At 49.7% G+C, this 21313-nt stretch overlaps 1 protein-coding gene across 1 annotated transcript in view; it reads right to left on the reverse strand.

Moving 5' to 3' along the window:
• Nucleotides 1–327: 327 nt before the first annotated feature.
• Nucleotides 328–21313, reverse strand: part of LOC144134525 (neprilysin-1-like) — a 43031-nt gene continuing 22045 nt past the window's right edge. The window contains exons 10-12 of the mRNA XM_077667433.1: nucleotides 20324–20467; nucleotides 16466–16698; nucleotides 328–499 (exon numbers count right to left, since the gene is read on the reverse strand). Coding sequence (XP_077523559.1) covers nucleotides 328–499; nucleotides 16466–16698; nucleotides 20324–20467 — 549 coding nt within the window. The remainder of the gene's footprint in view (nucleotides 500–16465; nucleotides 16699–20323; nucleotides 20468–21313) is intronic.

The following is a 21313-nucleotide window of genomic DNA, read 5'->3' on the forward strand; positions in this document are numbered from 1 at the left end:
TACAGCGGCCGACAATCAGTGCAACTGTTTAGTCGTGTAGCGACGCATTTCCAGTCCTCTCAATGTATTTTTAGAGCGAAAGCTCTACTACGCTAGTCCGAGCCAGTTTCGCTTCGTGTTGGCGGCCGTTAGCAACGGCGCGCTTAGCAACCGGATCTGCGCCGGGAAGCAGGTGGTCGCTGCGCCCCGCTCCCTGCTTCGCCGCTGCGTAGCATCGCTGTATCGCTAGACTAAGATAGCTTATAGTCGTGTGCTAATTAGTGTGGTTAACCATGATGACGTTATAGTACACTAACGCACATAACTAGTAGTAAACGTTAGAATGTCTCACTGCCTCAAGAGGTCAAGCGTCGGGGGAACTCTGCGTGTTCCGTACTCACGGTACTGGCACCGGCGCTGTCGCTGCACTGTGCCGCTGCAAAACACTCCGCAGTTCGCCAGGGCGTTTCTGATCAGGGTGGCTGATCGGACCACCATTTCCAGGTGGGGCGGTATCGTTCTGGGAATATAATGTTGTATATGTGTAGACTGGGAAAGGTGTAGGTCTCGAGTTGCCTCCAGTTCCTAGCTTCCTGCGCAGTCGGTTGTTGGTGAGGTGGCGGTAGGAATCGACGCATGATGCTTTTGAAGGTGGAGTCTAGAGTGTTGTACGGTGGACATTGGTTGAAATTGCGAATGGTAGGGGCAGAGCTTGTCATGGCCCGCTCAGCTTGTGTAAGCCCAGAGCTAGGCTATCGACGATCTCAATCCCTTTCAGGCCCGAGTGTGTGGGGATCCAAGTTATTTGATGTTTGATGGACATATTTGACTCGGGGTTGCCTGTGACTAGCTGGAGAAGTTTTTTATCAGTTATACCTCCAAGGAGGAGCCGTCAAGTCGCCTGTGAGTCGGTCACGATGTGGTAGGATCAGGCTGTAGCAACCCCGTGCTGTATGGCCAAGGCTCTCGCAGCCACTTATGCCTCCAGTAAGGTGCAGTTCTTGATGGAAAGGTTGACGAGCTCTTCGCAGTTGTGTCCAATTATGGTAGCTACAGCTACGTTCCCACGTGCTGACGGGTGTATATCTCCGTCTACATCGACTGCCCTACCGCTGCTCCCTGTAGTCAGTCTTATGCAGTTCCCTCTGACTGTTCTTCGGCGTTCATGGAAGTGGGCGGACATGTTCTTGAATATTGGAGCTCCGTGTATGCGACCTGTATTTGCCAATGGAATGTTGGTTGTTTGCTGGACTATATGGCACAGTAAGTCCGCGACCTTCTGAGCGAATAGTGGTAATGTCTTTCCCAGGAGGTCGGACCCGACCTTGAAAATAAATAAAGTCGTTTTCTCTCTCCTCACTGGGACACAGCCAACAACGGCCTAGCTTGTACCCGCTTCCTCGGGCTCAGCAGCCAATTGCAGTGACCACGAAGCGATCACGGCGGAGTTCCACCCAACCCGAAGCCATAGGCAGTCCTCGTCTTCGTAGAGGTTAAAAAGAAGATTGAGCTTGCCCCGAGCCGTATCGACATGTTAGCCAATGCGCACGCGCAGATTGGTCCTCGCTGCTGGCGTGCGAGCAGCTGTCGCCTTAAGGGTGGTGGTGGTAGTGGGTTTATTAAAAATAATAGTAAAAAGGAAGGAAAAGATTTTTGCTAGCCCCGGCATCTGCCATCGATACTGAAGCACCTGAGCTGGAGCAGCGGATATAAAGGATAGCAGGCAGAATGGAGAAATGAAATGAAAGAGGTGAGGGGACAGGAAGAGAGGATAGGGGGAGAAGTAATATGTACAAAGTATTTACACAATAAGAAATGTGTCCAGGTTGCGCGCGTGATTAGTTCATTTTAGAGGAATTAAATTACACACGCGCACAGCACTGTGTTGGTTAAAACTGGAGTGGGGCGTCCAGTTATTAATCGTTCAAGGTAAAACTCGCGAAGCGTTCGGTCACTGCGTGTAACTACATGACGGAGAACAGACGGGACGTCAAGCCTGTGTGTTCGAGGAATGCACAGAGGCTCACCAAAGTTCGCTCACGAGTGCGCGCACTGCCCTGCGGCCACAATAGCGCCTTGATGGAATCTGGTAGTATGCCCTGCGCCCTATAGGCCGCGAGCATATCGCGACGAGCATCGGCGAGCGCGGCACAGTGAAAGAGCAGGTGTTCTAGTGTTTCCACTGCACCGCATCCGTCACACACATCACTCGTCGCGATTCCATGACGTACCCGTCGTTCCCCGGGCCACACGCAGCCAATGCGCGCGCGGAGTGATCTGCGGCTGCGCAGGGGCTCTCGGCGGAAGCGGATCGCGATTGGAGCCAATGGGCTCCTGGAGTGAGGACTCACCCAACTAACCACGATTAATTCTGTTCAAAATGTTTTTCGCACTCACTCACACAAATTGAGTGCACATCGGGACCGCACTGCGCTCAAGAGAAAGTGCTGTAAAAGGGCAGAGATTTAAAATATTTGCGTTCTTAAAGCTCGTTATCTATCTCGATGGAGGCGAAATTCTAGAGGCCCGTGTACTGTGCGATGTCAGTGCACGGTAAAGAACCCCAGGTGGTCGAAATTATACCGGAGCCCTTCACTACGGCGTCCCTGATAGTCCGAGTCACTTGGGGACGTTAAACCCCCATAAACTAAACTAAGCAATATATATCGCAATTTACGCAGCAGGCATAAACATTGTGCTCCTTCACACGCTTTGTCAAATTTGCACGAGATAGCACGGCGGCCGCCACCAAAAGTGATGTCAGAGAGCAGTAGAAGGGTGCAGTTTAAACATTTCTTCATCTGTATTTGTAGAGGAATGCAAAATATTTGGTGGGTCCTACTTGGAAGCGCTAGTAGATTAAAAGTTCTAAAACAAATACTTCATTTGTTTTGTGCAAACCATGTAGTAAAAGCGAGTGACCCAGGGAGTCAGTTACGCGCCTTTCTTTTCGTTAAAACCAACGAAGTCTGCGTCTTTGTGATGGAGGCGAAACGCTAAGGCGCCCGTGTGCTGTGCGATGTCAGGGCACGTTAACGATTCCCAGGTGGTCGAAGTTATTCCGCAGCGCACCACTACTGCACCTCGTTCTTCCTTTCTTCTTTCACTCCCTCCTTTATTCCTTCCCTTAGGCGCGGTTCAGGTATTCGCCGATATGTGAGACAGATACTGCGCCATTTCCTTTCCCTAAAATTCAATTTTCAACCAGTTTTCTGCGTCTTTGCATTTCGCCTCCCTCGAAACGGGACCGTAGCGGCCGGGTTCCAACCCGGGCACTACTAGGAACTAGAGTCTTGCAAGCGGGTCGTTCAATCCTCGGGGAAAGCAATCGAACCGAAGTTTGCAAGGGGAAGATTCGTACAGACGCCAAAACGGGAATTTGCATGTGAAACGTCGAAATAGGCTTGCCACTATTATTAGGGCAGTAAGCCGATAAGCTTAGGTCTAACCTCGTGCTAGACCTCGGTACGGGCCATGTGGGACCTTATCTCAGACACAGCGTACCCAGGAAGAGCACTCACCGCATATTTAATGGGAACATCGCGTCGCTTCTTTGAGTTATCAAACTGGAAAGGCCCTGCGGCTGAAAAGTCGCCAGCTTTCTATGCATATGTTGTGAGATCCTTACATTTTCTTGAAGGAACACTTCCTGATTGTGATTTGAATGAATTATCCGCGAGTTGAACTTGCGAATATGTTGCGTTTCGCACCCTGAATGTATACCAGCGCCGGAAAATGCGCAAAAGGCGAAGCAAAGAATCTTTGCCTCTCTCCCCGCCGATGTATCCAATTTTTCCTGGCCTCGCGAATGGGAAGCGTTACCCACAGCTCACCGCCTTGCCGCGTGGGGTATGGCGCCCTCCGCCTCATGTCCACAGTGCGGTTGAACTGAAACTCTCAACCATGCCGTTTTTGAATGCCCAGTCACGCGCACTTTCTGGCGCTTGGTAGCGTGCATGTTCCAGGTGCGCATGCGGTGGCAGAGTCGCAGTCGCGATTTCATTGTTGAATTAATAATGTGTGTGGGTGCTTATGTACCTTAGAAAAGGAGGGGACTTGCGGTCTTGCGGGGACGCCCGCAGAAAGCACTGTTCCCTGTACTGTACCGCATTAGAACTTTGATGCTGAAACACTTTAATGAAGAACTCGTCGTGTTGGGTGAGGAGGCCTTCCTCCTCCGCTGGTCAACAAGGTTCATTGTTGTCAGCGATAGAGTTGTGTCTATGCCCATCCTTAAATAAAAGGAAGTTTGGCGAGTGTTGCTCATCTTTTCCCTTCTTGTATTCCACTTAAGTTCATAATGAAGCTGCTTTAAGCCAGCTCGTGTAGAAACCACAAACTGTCCACTGAAATGTCATTTGCATATATGTGATACCTGTACAATGATGATTCATTGTGATGTCCTTGAAAACCAGACCACTTGTGTAAAGAGTCCTTAGCAGTGCAGATATTTTCGGAAAAATAAAATTCTCTTAAAAGGTCTAATAATTGTTCGCCCTGCTGTTCTGTTTAAGGTGGTTTGAAAGAACAAGACATAAAGTTAAACGAAGGGCCTCCAGTGTGAAAACCTGTTTTAAAAAATTCTCTTATACTCTAAAGCAGCTGTCAAAAAATTTGCAAGGTATTTTAAAAATATCGGTGCAGCTTAGTGTGTTCAGCGAAGTGGCATGGGTCACCACCCTTAGGACACTTTGGCTTTTTTATCAGCACTTAGACATGGGAATTCGTCTGAGCTAGGTATCAACGCTCCACGAAGGATAAGAAGTAACACGGTCATCACGAAAAGCCACAAGAAAAAGATAGGAGCATTCAAACGCCTTCGGCGATTGCTAATAAGCGGTTCCTAATTATGAAATGAAAAACTGCGTAATGTGTGTCCTATGCAGTCGGATACTAAGAGCTAGGAGCTTTTCTGGAAGCTTAGACGCCACCTCAAACGCATAGGTAACTCTAGGAAGTTGTGCGGCGGTCGTGCTTGGTTGTGTAACCACGGATTTACGTCTTCTCAATAGGAGGAAAGTTTGAGTGTTAGACGGGAGAGCGTGTCGCAGCGTTGCCGAGGAGTGCACGGAACGCCATCGCCCGTTCGGCGTGACGCGTAGGCCCATTGGACAATATAAGGAAAGAACGCCTGTCTCACATATCTCGGCGGACACTCATCCCGGCCGTAAGGAAAGGAAAATGAAATGAACAATTGCTTTTAAAGGAAGGAAATGAGGCCTGTCTCACATTTCTCGCTGAACACGCGGATCGCGCAGTACAGGAAGGAAAAATCGATCGATGGATCGATCGACAAATCAATCAATCAATCAATCAATCAATCAATCCTTAACGCTCTCGCGTTAAAATCCCTTCCCTTACGGCGGCTGCGTTTTTATGGAGGAAAAACGCTAAGGCGCCCGTGTGCTGTGCGATGTCAGTGCACGTTAAAGATCCCCAGGTGGTCGAAATTATTCCGGAGCCCTCCACTACGGCACCTCTCTCTTCCTTTCTTCTTTCACTCACTCCTTTACCCTTCCCTTACGGCGCGATTCAGGTGTCCAACGATATATGAGACATACTGCGCCATTTACCCGCCGCGGTGGCTCAGTGCTTAGGGCGCTCGACTACTGATCCGGAGTTCCCGGGTTCGAACCCGACCGCGACGGCTGCGTTTCCATGGAGGGGAAACGCTAAGGCGCCCGCGTGCTGTGCGATGTCAGTGCACGTTAAAGATCCCCAGGTGGTCGAAATTATTCCGGAGCCCTCCACTACGGCACATATTCCTTCCATTCTTCTTCCACCCCCTCCTTTATCCCTTCTCTTATGGCGCGGTTCAGGTGTCCAACGATATATGAGACAGATATTGCGCCATTTCGTACCCTCCCCCCCCTCAAAAAATCATTTATTTGTTTATTTATATTCTTTCAGAACAAGTGAGCACATCGGTATTACATCTGGAAAGGTCACTCTGTGAACTGGGCAGCCGGTTGATTTAAGATTTGCTGACCATAATTTGTACATAGGTGAGGAACACACTGTCTCGGGAGCTCGATTTGTGTAAGGGGCTGCGCATTAAGGGGCTTCGTGTAAGGGGCTGTGCATAGCGTAACCTGCAATTGCAGGTGGAATCGGGTTCACGGGCAAGGACAACAGACGACAAAACAGATTCGGAAGGCTTCGTCGATTTCGCGGGGATCCAGCTGGCCTACGCCGCCTACCGGAGGCTTCCGTACGACGAGCGCAGGGCGACCGTTCCTGGCTTGGGTCTGAGCGCTGAGCAGACCTTTTTCGTTTCTCACTGTCTCAAGCGTTGCACCGCACACAAGGGAACCCGGCGTGTTCCGGACTCACGCTACTGGCACCGCCGCTTACGCTGCATTGTGCCGCTCATAAACATGCCGCAGTTCGCCTGGGCGTTTTCCTGCCAACCGGGCGACCCGATGAGTCCCAGGCAAAGGTGCAACTTCTGGTAGAGTTGGCCAGGCTACACTGTGAACACAGCTGGAGCGATAGTTTTCTGCAATTTTAATTCGAGTGTTATTCGCCAAAACTTCGCCAAAGCAACCCAGCTCAAGGCATCAATAAAGTATCATCCTGTCATGGTTACTCACCGTTATAAAAATGGTCTATGGACAGTTCATAGACTTCTTATAGGCTCTATTGCCTTCCTATATATGTTTGTTTTTGTCTATTCATAGTCTATAGAAAATGACAATGAAAAAAATGAAAATTGTTTTTTTTTGTGGAAAGGAGATGGCGCAGTATCTGTCTCATATCAATGGACACCTGAACCGCGCCGTAAGGAAAGCGATAAAGGAAATAGTGAAAAGAAAGGAAGAGGTCTATAGGCAGTTTATAGGGAGTCTAGAGGCAGTCTATATACTCTCCGCCGCGGTGGCTCAGTGGTTATGGCGCTCGGCTACTTATCCGGAGTTCGCGGATTCGAACCCGACCACGGCGGCTGCGTTTCGATGGAGGCGAAACGCTAAGGCGCCCGTGTGCTGTGCAATGTCAGTGCACGTTAAAGATCCCCAGGTGGTCGAAATTACTCCACAGCCCTTCACTAGGGCACCTCTTTCTCTCTTTCTTCTTCCACTTCCGCCTTCCTCCCTGCCCTTACCGCGAGGTTCCGGTGTCCCGATATATTTGAGGAAGTTACTGGGTCAAGTCCTTTCCGCAAAAACCAATTTTCATTTTTTTTAAGTTCTTGTTACTGCATCCTCTTGGCCGCTAGGAGGAGGAGGAGGAACAACTTTATTTACGTCATGGTCTAATGGCATCATGACCTAATGGCGCCGTGACGGGGGCCCAGGCGGCAGGCAACTCAGCGGAGGATCTGAGGTCTTTGTCGCTCAAGAGCCGCCGAGACCTGCTGGACGGCCCAGGTTTGCACGTCATGTCACGGTCAGAGCATTACGCCGCAGCCGCGAGTCGCGGCGGAATCGTTATGCTTTTGGAAGCCTCGTCGGGGAATTTTGTGCACTCCCATAGGATGTGCGTCAGAGTTGCCCTCTCCCGCTGGCACACGCGACACACATCACTTTCATAGTAGTTTGGGTATTGATGAGTCATTAACACCGGGGTTGGTAAAGAACCAGTTTGTAGTTGTCTAAACAGCACCGCCTCCGCTCGGCTCAGTCCCGGGCGTGGGGGTGGGAAAGTCCTTCGAGCGAGGCGGTAAAACTGCGTAAGTTCATTGAATGTTGTCATGTGGTCAACCAGCTTTCACTATTATCACCGCACTAAGACGGTAAGCTTAGACCTAATAATTTTTTGCCCTGCTATTCACTTAAATGCATATTGAAAAAGCATGACGAAAAAAAACAGAGAGCCTCCAGTGTTAAAAATCTACTATAAAGAAGTTTCTGTGCTGTGATGCAACAGTAAAAAAGAAAGCAATATATTTTTAAAATTCTGGTGCACCTTAGCGTTTTTCGCGGAAGGGCATACATTACAATCGCCAGGAGTACTTGGCACATTACAAAGGCACTGCGTTGTCAGTCGCACTTGTCAGCAATGACTCTTAATGATTGCGAGCTGTACTAAAGTTTAGTATAAAACGGTAAGGCAGACGCCACCTCAAACACACAGCAACCTCTCCACTTCAGGAAGTTGTACAGTGGCCAACAATCACTGCAACTGTTTAGTCGTGTAGCGACGCAATTCCAGTCTTCTCAATGTATTTTTAGAGCGAAAGCTCTACTACGCTAGTCCGAGCCAGTTTCGCTGCGTGTTGGCGGTCGTTATCAAATGCGCCCTTAGCAACCGGATCTGCGTCGGGAAGCAGGTGGTCGCTGCGCCCCGCTCCCTGCTTTGCCGCTGCGTAGCAACGGTGTGAGTGAGGTCCTGGAGTGAGGTCTCACCCAACTAACTACGATTACTTCTGTTCATTACATGTTTCTCTATCTCACACGCAAAAATTGAGTGCACATCGGGACCGCACTGCGCTCTAGAGAAAGTGCTGCAAAAGGGCAGAGATTTAAAATATTTGCGTTCTTAAAGCTCGCTATCTATCTAGATAGAAGCGAAATTCTAGAGGCCCGTGTACTGTACGATGTCAGTGCACGTTAAGGAACCCCAGGTGGTCGAAATAATTCCGGCGCCCTTCACTACGGCGTCCCTCATAGCCCGAGTCGTTTTGGGACGTTAAACCCCCATAAACTAACCTAAGCAATAAATATCGCAATTTACGCAGCAGGCATAAACATTTTACTCCTTCCCATGCTTTCTCAAATTTGCACGAGATAGCACGGCGGCCGCCACCAAAAGTGATGTCAGAGAGCAGCAGAAGGATGCAGTGCAAACATTTCTTCATCTGTATTTGTAGAGCATTGCAAAAGATTTGGTGGGTCCTACTTGGAAGCGCTAGCAGAGCAAAGTTCTAGAACAAAAACTTCATTTGCTTTGTGCAAACCGTGTAGTTTTAAAAGCGAGTGACCCAGGGAGTCAGTTACGCGCCTTTATTTTCGTTAAAACCAAGGAAGTTTGCGTCTTTGTGATGAGGCGAAACGCTAAGGCGCCTGTGTGCTGTGCGATGTAAGTGCGCGTTAAAGATCTCCAGGTGGTCGAAATTATTCCGCGGCGCTCCACTACTGCACCTCGTTCTTCCTTTCTTCTTTATTGCCTCCTTTATTACATCCCTTAGGCGCGGTTCAGGTATCCGCCGATATGTGAGACAGATACTGCGCCATTCCCTTTCACCCCAAAACCAATTATTATTATTATTAAACGGGACCGTAGCGGCCGGGTTCCAACCCGGGCACTACTGGGAACTGGAGTCTTGCAAGCGGGCCGTGCAGTCCTCCGGGAAAGCAATCGAAGCCAAGTTTGCAAGGGGAAGATTCGTACAGACGCCAAAACGGGCATTTGCATGTGAAACGTCAAAATGGGCTTGCCGCTATTATTACGGCAGTAAGCCGATAAGCTTAGGTCTTACCTCGTGCTAGACCTCGGTAAGGCCCATGTAGGACTTTATCTCAGACACAGCGTACCGAGGAAGAGCACTCACCGCATATTTGATGGGAACATCGCGTCGCTTCTTTGAGTTATCAAAATGGAAAGGCCCTGCGGCTTAAATGTCGGCAGCTTTCTATGCATTTGTCGTGAGATGCTTACATTTTCTTGAAGGTACACTTCCTGATTGTGATTTGAAAGAATTGTCCGCGTGTGAAACTTGCAAATATGTTGCGTTTCGCACCCTGAATGTAGACCAGCACCGGAAAATGCGCAAAAGGCGAAGCAAAGAATCTTTGCCTCTCTCCCCGCCGATGTATCCAATTTTTCCTGGCCTCGCGAATGGGAAGCGTTACCCACAGCTGACCGCCTTGCGGCGTGGGGTATGGCGCCCTCCGCCTCATGTCCGCAGTGCGGTTGAACTGAAACTCTCAACCATGCCGTTTTTGAATGCCCAGTCACACGCACTTTCTGGCGCTTGGTAGCGTGCATGTTCCAGGTGCGCATGCGGTGGCAGAGTCGCAGTCTCGATTTCTTTGTTGAATTAATAATGTGTGTGGGTGCTTATGTACCCTAGAAAAGGAGGGGACTTGCGGTCTTGCGGGGACGCCCGCAGAAAGCACTGTTCCCTGTACTGTACCGCCTTAGAACTTTGATGCTGAAACACTTTAATGAAGAACTCGTCGTGTTGGGTGAGGAGGCCTTCCTCCTCCGCTGGTCAACAAGGTTCATTGTTGTCAGCGATAGAGGTGTGTCTATGCCCATCCTTCCTTAAAAGGAAGTTTGGCGAGTGTTGCTCATCTTTTCCTTCGTTGTATTCCACTTAAGTTCATAATGAAGCTGCTTTAAGCCAGCTCGTGTAGAAACCGCGAACTGTCCACTGAAATGTCATTTACATACATGTGATACCTGCATAATGATGACTCATTGTGATGTCCTTACAGACCAGACCACTTGTGTAAAGAGTCCTTAGCAGTGCAGATATTTTCGGAAAAATAAAATTCTCTTAAAAGGTCTAATAATTGTTCGCCCTGCTGTTCTGTTTAAGGTGGTTTGAAAAAAACAAGACATGAAGTTAAACGAAGGGCCTCCAGTGTGAAAACCTGTTTTAAAGAATTCTCTGATACTCTAAAGCAGCTGACAAAAAATTGCAAGTTATTTTAAAAATATCGGTGCAGCTTAGAGTGTTCAGCGAAGTGGCATGGGTCACCATCTCCAGGAGCTCTTGGCTTTCTAACAGCAGTGGGAATATGCGAATTGGCCTGATCTAGGTATCAACGCTCCACGAAGGATAAGAAGTACGACGGTCATCACGAAAAGCCACAAGAAGCATTCAAACGCCTTCTGCGATTGCTAATAATCTGTTCCTAATTACGAAATGCTGCATAATGTGTTTCCTATGCAGTCGGATACTAAGAGCTAGGAGCTTTTCTGGAAGCTTAGACGCCACCTCAAACGCATAGGTAAATCCAGGAAGTTGTGCGGCGGCCGCGCTTAGTCGTGTAACCACGGATTTGCGTCTTCTCAGTAGGAGGAAAGTTTAAGAGTGAGACGGGGCAGCGTGTCCCAGCGTTGCCGAGGATTGCACGGAACGCCATCGCCCGTTCGGCGTGACGCGTGGCCCATTGGACAATATAAGGAAAGAACGCCTGTCTCGCATATCTCGGGGGACACTCAAACCGGGCCGTAAGGAAAGGAAAATGAAATGAACAATTGCTTTTAAAGGAAGGAAATGACGCCTGTCTCACATTTCTCGCTGGACACCCGGATCGCGCCGTACAGGAAGGAAAAATCGATCGATCGATCGATCGACAAATCAATCAATCCTTAACGCTGTCGCGTTAAAATCCCTTCCCTTACGGCGGCTGCGTTTTTATGGAGGAAAAACGCTAAGGCGCCCGTGTGCTGTGCAGTGTCAGTGCACGTTAAAGATCCCCAGGTGGTCGAAATTATTCCGGAGCCCTCCACTACGGCACCTCTTTCTTCCTTTCTTCTTTCACTCCCTTCTTTACCCTTCCCTTACGGCGCGGTTCAGGTGTCCAACGATATATGAGACAGATACTGCGCCATTTCCTTTCCCCCAAAACCAATTATTATTATTACTATTATTATTGCGCGGTTCAGGTGTCGACCGAGATGTGCCATTTTTCGCTCACGGCCACACTGTCTGTCTCTCTGTTGTTGCCAGGAAGAAAGAAAAGGAAAGTGCACAGCTCACTGGCACAAGCCGAGCCACAGTCGCTACCACGTGCAGATAGTAGGAGAGTTGAAAGATGGGATAGAAAGACAGGATAGTAAAGACGCGCTAAAGAAAAGGCCGATTCCTGAGGTAGTGCAATACCGGGCCAACCGGTGGCGGAAGTGAAGCAACCTTCAAACTCTCCGCCACATTTCCAAAAATAAGTCCAATTGTACCCGTAACAGACATTCTCTGGGGTCCGGACATCGCCAAAGACGCCAACGCCGACGACACCGGCTCTTCTGAGACACGAGCTCTTTAACGCTGTCGCACTAATACGTAATGTGTAACCTATGCCATCGGATACTCAGAGCTAGGAGCTTTTGTGGCAGCTTACAGACGCCTCCTCAAATACATAGTTACTTAAATCCAGGAAATTGTGCGGCGGCCGTGCTTAGTCGTGTAATCACGGATTAACGTCTTCTCAATCTATTTTTATAGCGAAAGCTCTACTCCCTAGAATACACGCAACACTATGGCCCAGGTTACAGACACACTCCCTTCACCCCTTACCCTAGTCCACTATCATCCCTTCGCCACTCCTGCCTGCACCTTGTGCCCAGAACCCTTCGCCTCTTCCCTCCACATCCTCTCCCTCTGCCCGGCGGACCCTCGCCCGCGCGGCCTAAGGAACCTCAAGACCCGAGAGGACTGGGAAACCCTGCTGCACTCGGAGGACCCGGCCGGGCAGACCATCGCTACCATCGCTGTCAGCCGGGCAGCCAGTGCTCTGGACCTTAGGGACATGAACATTTGAGTGCAGTGGGTCGTGTCCTGAATTCGTCTCCAATAATAAATTTTTTCTATCGCTCTCTCTCTCTCTCTCTACTACTACTACTACGTTAGTCCGAATCAATGTTTTGCTGCGACCTACCGCGGTGGCTCAGTGGTTAGGGCGCTCGGCTACTGATCAGGAGTTCCCTGGTTCGAATCCGACCGCGGCGGCTGCGTTTTTATGGAGGCAAAACGCTAAGGTGCCCGTGTGCTGTGCGATGTCAGTGCGCGTTAAAGATCCCCAGGTGGTCGAAATTATTCCGGAGCCCTCCACTATGGCACCTCTTTCTTCTTTCACTCCCTCTTTTATCCCTTCCCTTACGGCGCGGTTCAGGTGTCCAACGATATATGAGACAGATACTGCGCCATTTCCTTTCCCCCAAAACCAATTATTATTATTAATGAAAACGAGTACTTAGCTGCATTCTGTATGCCTGATTTCTAAGGAGATGTACCGTTTATGTATTTTATTTGTTTATTATATTTTGGGTTTTTCTTTTCTTTCTTTAGATATAATTTTTATCTTTATTTTACTTTTAATGACATTTTTATTTTTATAATTTTTTTTCATTTTTTATATTACGACTGCTTTATGATCAGTATGATGTACGATTTCTATGCTGTTGGGGACTCTTCCACTTGGAGTAGCATTCAATTTTTAGCCTGGCGTTTTTTGCTGACGTAAAAATTATTAGATCTAAGAATCCAAAGGAAGAGTAAATTGAGAATTGAAAATGGATGTTGAGGAAAGGCGCAGCGGCAGAACAACTGTGTAAATATTCATGCTTAAAAACGGCGCAAATGAACATGGACGACGACGCAGAACTGGACGCAAAACAGTAAGGGAATCCTTAGTGGATTATTATAACGCGTTAACATTTTATTTCGCTGCTGATATAGTTTTGCAGCTCTTAACATTATCTGCGGAATAGGTCATTCTTCGCTTTACATTCATAGATCCCTGGGAGTGCCCATTCCACTCCTTGCACAGCGGTGTGGCGGTGAAGCGATGCGCCACTGCCCCGACAGGTAACTGTTTCAAAACAGATACGGAGTTCCCGGGTTCGAACCCTACCGCGGCGGCTGCGTTTTTATGGAGGAGAAACGCTAAGGCGCCCGTGTGCTGTGCGATGTCAGTGCACGTTGAAGATCCCCAGGTGGTCGAAATTATTCCGGAGCCCTCCACTACGGCACCTCCTTCTTCCCTTCTTCTTTCACTCCCTCCCTTGTCCCTTCCCTTACGGCGCGGTTCAGGTGTCCAACGATATATGAGACAGATACTGCGCCATTTCCTTTCCCCCCAAAACCAATTATTTAACACAGCCTCAGGTGGGGCTTGTGAGGCCCAGTTAGCTCTTCTCGAGCAACCTCTCGCGATCGATCATTCATTTAACCGCCACCTGCCACGGTGGGCAGTTCAGTCTGGCGAGTAGGTTGCGACCTGTCTGTGTGGGCAGGTTGCGCGGACGAGAGAAGACTGGCATCGCGGCACGCGCTACGCCGGCCGCCGTTTCGCTTGCACAGACCGTTATAATGCTAACGCATCAAAAAACATACCAAGCGTGGCTATATATACTATGTGTCCCAGCTCAATGTAACCAAGCTTTTAAAAAATACGGAATGTCCCAGCCGCGCGAGACAACCTGGGGCTTTTTAGAGTCGCGTGACCTAGTATTCAGTATTTTTTATTCTTCAAAGTTAATTAGCCAGCCTAATTAGCTAGCTTTTTAATTAATACCCCGGGGAACAAAGTGCCAACGGAAAAATTGTAGATCAGTTTGAGAAACAGTTGACTGCAACGTTTGCACCAAGATACCGTTAACGTTTCTCGGCCTTAAACCCTAGCTCGCACGGTAAAAAAAAAAGCGTACACATGACAATGGTGCCATTTCAACGTCCCAAGACGCGTCTTAGAGAACAAAATTCATTGTTACTGAAGGGCTCTCTCCGTCGAGCCTTTGCGTGCACATTGGGGCAGAGATGTGACCCAGCAGCTGGTCACATGACAGCTTTCTTTTAAGGCCAATAAGTAAAGCTGCGTATATCGTACCTTGATGGAAACAGCGCTGCTTGCGCTTTTTTGAGACAATCTACAACTTTTATTTTGACAATTTGTTCCCAGCTAATTAGGCTTAACTACATATCTTTGATGAACGAAAAAATACTGCAGACTAGGCCACGCGACTCTAAACAACCCTCAGGTGGTTTCACTGGGCTAGGACACTTCATCTTTTTAAAAAGCTTGGTTACATTTAGCTGGGACACCTGGTACTCGTACCAAGTGCACCAATCGGTATCAGTTTCTGTATTGATGTCTTTTACACTAAGGTTTGCTTGCAATGAGTCTGCTGTACTGATATGCGGTTCACAAGGTTCTCTGCACATCGTGTTGGCTTGTTGTCCAATATTATTGATAGCTGACGTCCGCTGGTAGCGAGGATTACTAAGAGGATTACTAAAGCTGTTGAATAAGAGTCATAATTCAAGTATATTTGGCACTTTTTGACGTGCAAAGACGAGTGAATAAGAGTCATCATTCAATTATATTTGGCACTTTTCGAAGTACAAAGATGAGTCTGCTTTCTCCGATGAAGTCACATAACTCCGACGGTGGAGTTAATGGAGTTGTCAGCGAGAGTACAGCGGCCCAATTACTCTGCCTGCACTCCCTCCAGAGCTGCATAGCTATCGTTGAGACATTGTCCCGGGGGTTAGCGAAAACAAGCGTTTTAGGGCGAAAAGGTCAACTCCTACCATGCTCAAACTGAAAGTCATCTGGCTCTTAGGCCCCGCCGCGGTGGCTCAGTGGTTAGGGCGCTCGACTACTGATCCGGAGTTCCCGGGTTCGAACCCGACCGCGGCGGCTGCGTTTTTATGGAGGAAAAACGCTAAGGCGCCCGTGTGCTGTGCGATGTCAGTGCACGTTAAAGATCCCCAGGTGGTCGAAATTTTTCCGGAGCCCTCCACTACGGCACCTCTTCTTCCTTTCTTCTTTCACTCCCTCCTTTATACCTTCCCTTACGGCGCGGTTCAGGTGTCCAACGATATATGAGACAGATACTGCGCCATTTCCTTTCCCCCCAAACTAATTATTATTATTATTATCTGGCTCTTAGATTTGACCTCTAACGGGAGGCGCGCCGCGTGAGCAAAATCGCACGTGGCAATTGCCTCGATCTCCATCTTCACCTTCGTCGCCATAAGTGCGCGCATGGCAGTCACGTGCGCCGCTGCGCTGGCTGCTGCTCGGCCGCTCCCCCTCGCCAGTTGTGTCATGTGATGTGTCACGTGATTCGCTCTTGCGCTCAGCAGTCACGTCCGACGATATAATAATAATTGGTTTTGGGGGGGAAAGGAAATGGCGCAGTATCTGTCTCATATATTGTTGGACACCTGAACCGCGCCGTAAGGAAGGGATAAAGGAGGGAGTGAAAGAAGAAAGGAAGAAGAGGTGCCTTAGTGGAGGGCTCCGGAATAATTTCGACCACCTGGGGATCTTTAACGTGCACTGACACCGCACAGCACACGGGCGCCTTAGCGTTTTGCCTCCATACAAACGCAGCCGCTGCGGTCGGGTTCGAACCCGGGAACTCCGGATCAGTAGTCGAGTGCTCTAACCACTGAGCCACTGCGGCGGGGCCCGACCACCGTTCTGGACGCTCGCTCTTGCATTTGTGGCACGTGACGCATCACGTGATTTGCTCTCGCTGTAGCAATGTTCTCGGAACAGTAAATATGAACCAAAACTAAACAATCTCTAAACATGCTTAACATAGCTTTCGCTCTGCATATCCTGGCTCAGCTGACTTGAGCCACAGGCGCTTTTTGCTTTTTGCTGAAGCGTGTGAAGACGAAACACTGCTCTTGATGATGGTGACGGTACGACAAAATAACCTTTTTATTTCTGTTCAAAGAATCTACCAGAAGTGACACCTTTCCTCGGGTGTCATAAGGTCGCCTGGTTTGCATTGATAGGCGGCTGTAAACTCCGGCATGTTTTGCAAGGGAACGATACAACGAGAACGGCTGGGCCAGTACCGTCCGAGAGGGTGTCGGTAAGGGCTCTCTGAAGATGGGGCGCACCACTTGGCGCAGTGCGCCACGTAGAATAGGTGTTCGGCGGTAAGACCGATGCCTGGAAGCACCGCTTCTCGATCTTGAGTATGCAGATTCTGGAATGCGGCGTGCGCCAGCAACAGGCCGGCGTAGTCGGCGAATCCTTCAGAGTCCGTTGCGTCGTTAATGGTCCTTGCGCGCGACCGTGGTTCTGCCTGCAAAGGGGGAGTGGATTAACTACCCCGCGAGACTTGGCAGTCGTAAAGGGAGTCTGAATCAGCACTTAACACCTGCGAGTGAAGAGAGAGAGCGAGTAGAGTACACGATCGCAGAAGCATACCAGAGCATCCGCATAGACCTGCCCTTAGCAAGCTCACATTGGGGGGGGGGGGGGGGGGTGTTAAAGATACATCCTGAAAGGGTCTGCCCCTGAGCCTGTTCCCACTCACGTATAGCTCTTGACAACGTAAAAATACTAAAGTGTGAAAACCTTACGTTGGATGATGCTAACAGGAGATGCACTGACACGGAAGGCAACGTACAGGGTGTGGGGACCTGCCCTGCTGCCCCCTGAGTTTGCTTTCCCGCGAGGCACCGTGCAGCGGCGGTCTCACCTCGAGGCTGAGCGCATTCCCTTGTCAGTTACATTAACTGGCAAGAATCGTCGGCGCGAGCGGACGTGTCGCTCGCGGCTCCGCTCTTCGCCGGCGGGGCGAAAAAGCGACGGGGAGACAGGCTCCCGTACTCGTCCCGTCCGGCCTTCCGAGGATATATCCCTTGCCCTAGCACGGGCGAACATTCGCTCGGAACCTTGCTGGTGAGTCGGACGTCCTCGATTCATTAGCGTACCTTGTTGCTAGCTGGCGTTATTGTTTCTGTAGCAATAAATGCCAGTTTGTGTCAGCCATTGTGTCGTTCCTTTGTTCCCTTAGAGCAAGGCCCGCCGTGGTCGGCGAGCGCTCCGTAGCGTACGCGATCACGAGGTAGGGTACGGGCGGCTTTGAACCATGTCAGCTGCGATTGAGTGGGGAGAACGTACTTATCTCCCCAAGTCAACCACCACATCTGGCAGCCCAACGTGGGGCCTGCTCTTGGAACATTGGACGACTGTCGGTTTGGTTCGAGGAACGCTCTTTGTCCGGACTTGACAAGTGCTAGGCCTAGAGTGAATTTTGATCGCTAGGACCTGCGGCATGCTTTCTTGAGTGCGAGGTGTATTGCGCTGCAGCATGTTTGAACTTTTCGACATGCTCAGCGCATTTTTCCCTAGAGTTTCTTCGTGAGAATCGGTCCGCATCGAGGGAGCGCGATGCCTAGCGCCCGCGGAGTCGCCGAGCCCGAAACGAGTGAGTACGGAAGCCGCGTGGGTAGTCCGAGTTCCTGTACATATTTTCTCTACTGTCTCTTTTTCGACTCTGGGAGTCGCGGCTCCGGGAGCCGGGTGGCCTGGGGCCACGGGTGCCGCTACGAGCTCGCTTGTATTGCAGCTCGGCACCGGGCGCTCCGACACCGTCCGATACGGTGGGCGCCGACTGCTCAGAAGCTGCTTTGTGCAGTGAGCGGGGTAGGACCACCCCACAAAGCTGAGGTCTCCTCGCGGCTGCGCGCACATAACCCGTTTCGGGTCTTTGTTGTGGTCACGGTCGTTGTCGGAGTGGTAGTTAGGCCTGAGGCTTTTCGGAGCTGCCTGCACCACGTGTCGTTGAGAGGGGGCGCACTTTGCTGCCCGCTCGTTTTTTTTTTGTAACCTCCCACGAACTGAGCAGTCTCGTTCAACTCAGGAAATGGCTTTGTTCACTCGAACTTTGCGTTTGCACAGCCGCCGACACCTTTTGCTAGCGAGTTAGGCATTGTGCCACGAGGCCCTTGCGGATGCCGTTTCCCCTCCCGTGACCTACGTTAAAGGCACGCCGAGAGCGTTTCGGCAATTTTGCAGATCCGGTGGAGCCCCCCAGGCTTGCTGTCCGGTGCACATCGTCTCGCTGCCACCTGCTGCGACGGAGCGGCTTGTATCCTGTTCGCCGCATCCATCCGGGGCAGCTGCGGCGAGACCAGTCAGCAGTCACCTACGGCTGCTGCTGCCCTGGCGACTACTGCAGGATCCTGGCCTGCAGTTTTCCCACCGGCCTTCGATTCGCGGGCCTGCGAACACGGTAGTCCGCGGGCCATACGAGTCGTCCCAGCGGAGACCTTCACGCCGCCTTCAGAATACCGCGGAAGTCTGCGTGGACACTGTCGGCGTGACCTCCGCTGCCAGACGTGCCTCAAGGACATGAAGACCAGGAGACTCCTCCATTGCATGCACTTTCAGGCGCGTGGGTCTATTTAAGGTTGGGGAATGTGGGGACCTGCCCTGCAGCCCCCTGAGTTTGCTTTCCCGCGAGGCACCGTGCAGAGGCAGTCTCACCTCGAGGCTGAGCACATTTCCTTGTCAGTTACATTAACTGGCAAGAGAGGGCGCCAGCATCGCTGCGCGCGAGACTGCCGAAGCCCGCGCGCGGGAGACGGGGCATGGGGGCTTCGGCTGGGATCGTCGGCCTGAGCGGACGCGCCGCTCGCGGCTCCGCTCTTCGCCGGCGGGGCGAGGAAGCGACGGGGAGACAGGCTCCCGTACTCGTCCCGTCCGGCCTTCGGAGTATATATCCCTTGCCCTAGCGCGGGCGAACATTCGCTCGGAACCTTGCTGGTGAGTCGGACGACCTCGATTCATTAGCGTACCTTGTTGCTAGCTGGCGTTGTTGTTTCTGTAGCAATAAATGCCTGTTTGTGTCATCCAATGTGTCGTTCCTTTGTTCCCCCAGAGCAAGGCCCGCCGTGGTCGTCGAGCGCTCGGCAGCGTACGCGATCACGGGGTGGGGTCCGGGCGGCTTTGAACCGTGTCAGCCGCGATTGTGTGGGGAGAACTTACTTATCTCCCCAATTAAACCCCACAAGGGTTATGAGAAATTAATCTTTACAGATATCTTATATTTGGCGCTGTGAGGTGCGAGAAATCTTCCTCTGTGCAGAAGTTATGCGACTAGAGGGACACAAAGCGTGATTGCAATTGTCCCTTTGAGGCACCTAATTATCCAAAATCTATTAACTTTTTCTGATTGCAGTAAGTGGGCATGTTTACGTGGAAAACTAAAAGGCAAGCGTAGTCCTACACAGTTTCATTTGGTAGAGTTCTTATAGCACATGCTTGTTTCCAGATATTCGCGTCGCAATTAGCAACTCGATCTGCGTAATTCCGCATGCAAGGCGGTGACAATCCGCGCGAAGCTCCGGCCGGCTTGACGCGATGTGTCGTCTGCAAATGGCGCAGAGTGACCGGGGTATGTGACGTGTTTCCTTTTAACTTTCGGCTATCGAAGTATGTATGTATGTATGTATGTATGTATGTATGTATGTATGTATGTATGTATGTATGTATGTATGTATGTATGTATGTATGTATGTATGTATGTATGTATGTATGTATGTATGTATGTATGTATGTATGTATGTATGTATGTATGTATGTATGTATGTATGTATGTATGTATGTATGTATGTATGTATGTATGTATGTATGTATGTATGTGGACGAATATATAAGAACACGTGTGCTCTAGAAGAATTATACCAAATGCAGCAGTCTAGAATCGCCATCGCTTCTATGTTTCGAGTATAAACACTCGCTCTAGCTGCAGTTATTTAAGGCGTCCGCCTGGCTGCATAACTTATGTGCAGAAGTACATTTCGCGTGCCACTCAGTGCCTAGTTTCGTGAAATCTGTAAAGCCTGATTTTGATCGCCTTGTCCGTAAGGATCCTTACTGTGAAAACTGACGATGGAAAGGATACGGAGATTACAAACCCGCATGTATGAAGCGCGAAGGCAGAGCAGCTTCTCTTCGTACTGCCTCATGGTCGACGTCCGCTTGATATCGAGCGGGCGTTTCGTTTGATCGAGTGCGATACCTTTAACGTCGTAAGCATGCATCATTTCATGCCCGGCCACCTGGAAGAAACGTTGACGCAGAGGAGTTCAGGTCGCGGAGAGGCTGAAATGCTACGTTCACAAGCTGATTTAACCTCGAAATGTTAAGCAACTTGTTAAAGACATAGAAAAAACGCGCAAGAGAAATAAAACCTGGTAACAGGAGCATCCTTTTCCCTCAAGGTGAACTCCATTCTCTAATTTCCTCTCAAAATAAAAGCACAAATAACTTTTAAGCATGCATAACTTGTGAAGAATGAGTGCGCAGAAAAAAAAAAAAAGCACCTTGTCAGGTCGATGGGCTTCCAGACACTAGATATTATAATTAGTCGAAAGGTGCAAAATAAACAGTAGGTATATGTATATACAGTATACAAACCGGATAGAGAAAATAGTAGTATTTTGACATGTGCTTAGGTAGTTCCTAGACAATGAGCAGAGATGAAATGGACTTAATATCGAATGGTCCTTGGAGACATAAATAAAAAATAATACATCAGGGTCAAGTAATGTCTCATCATATGTGCTCTTCGAACAGTCGATGGACTTCAAAAGCACATCTTCGTCCACTTTACTAAAAAGTCCCTACAGTGTGAAAAATGACAAACAGATGTAACAGATGTAAACGACAAACAGATATAACAGATGTAAACGTAGTAGTGGTGTTATTAAATATGCTGATTTATCCTGCCCTGGTTCGCTTATGGTTCAGTTAGACGCACGGCGGTCTTCGACTCGGCATTTGGACGCGCAGCAATTAAGGTCTACCGCTTGTTGTGTAATGCAATGTGTTTGCGTGTAATGTTTGACGGGCCACGTTCGATATATAAGCTACGCTAAGAGCCACAGTTCGAGATATCGAGAATC

This window comes from Amblyomma americanum, chromosome 5, assembly GCF_052857255.1.
Source record: "Amblyomma americanum isolate KBUSLIRL-KWMA chromosome 5, ASM5285725v1, whole genome shotgun sequence".
Taxonomy (NCBI): domain Eukaryota; kingdom Metazoa; phylum Arthropoda; class Arachnida; order Ixodida; family Ixodidae; genus Amblyomma; species Amblyomma americanum.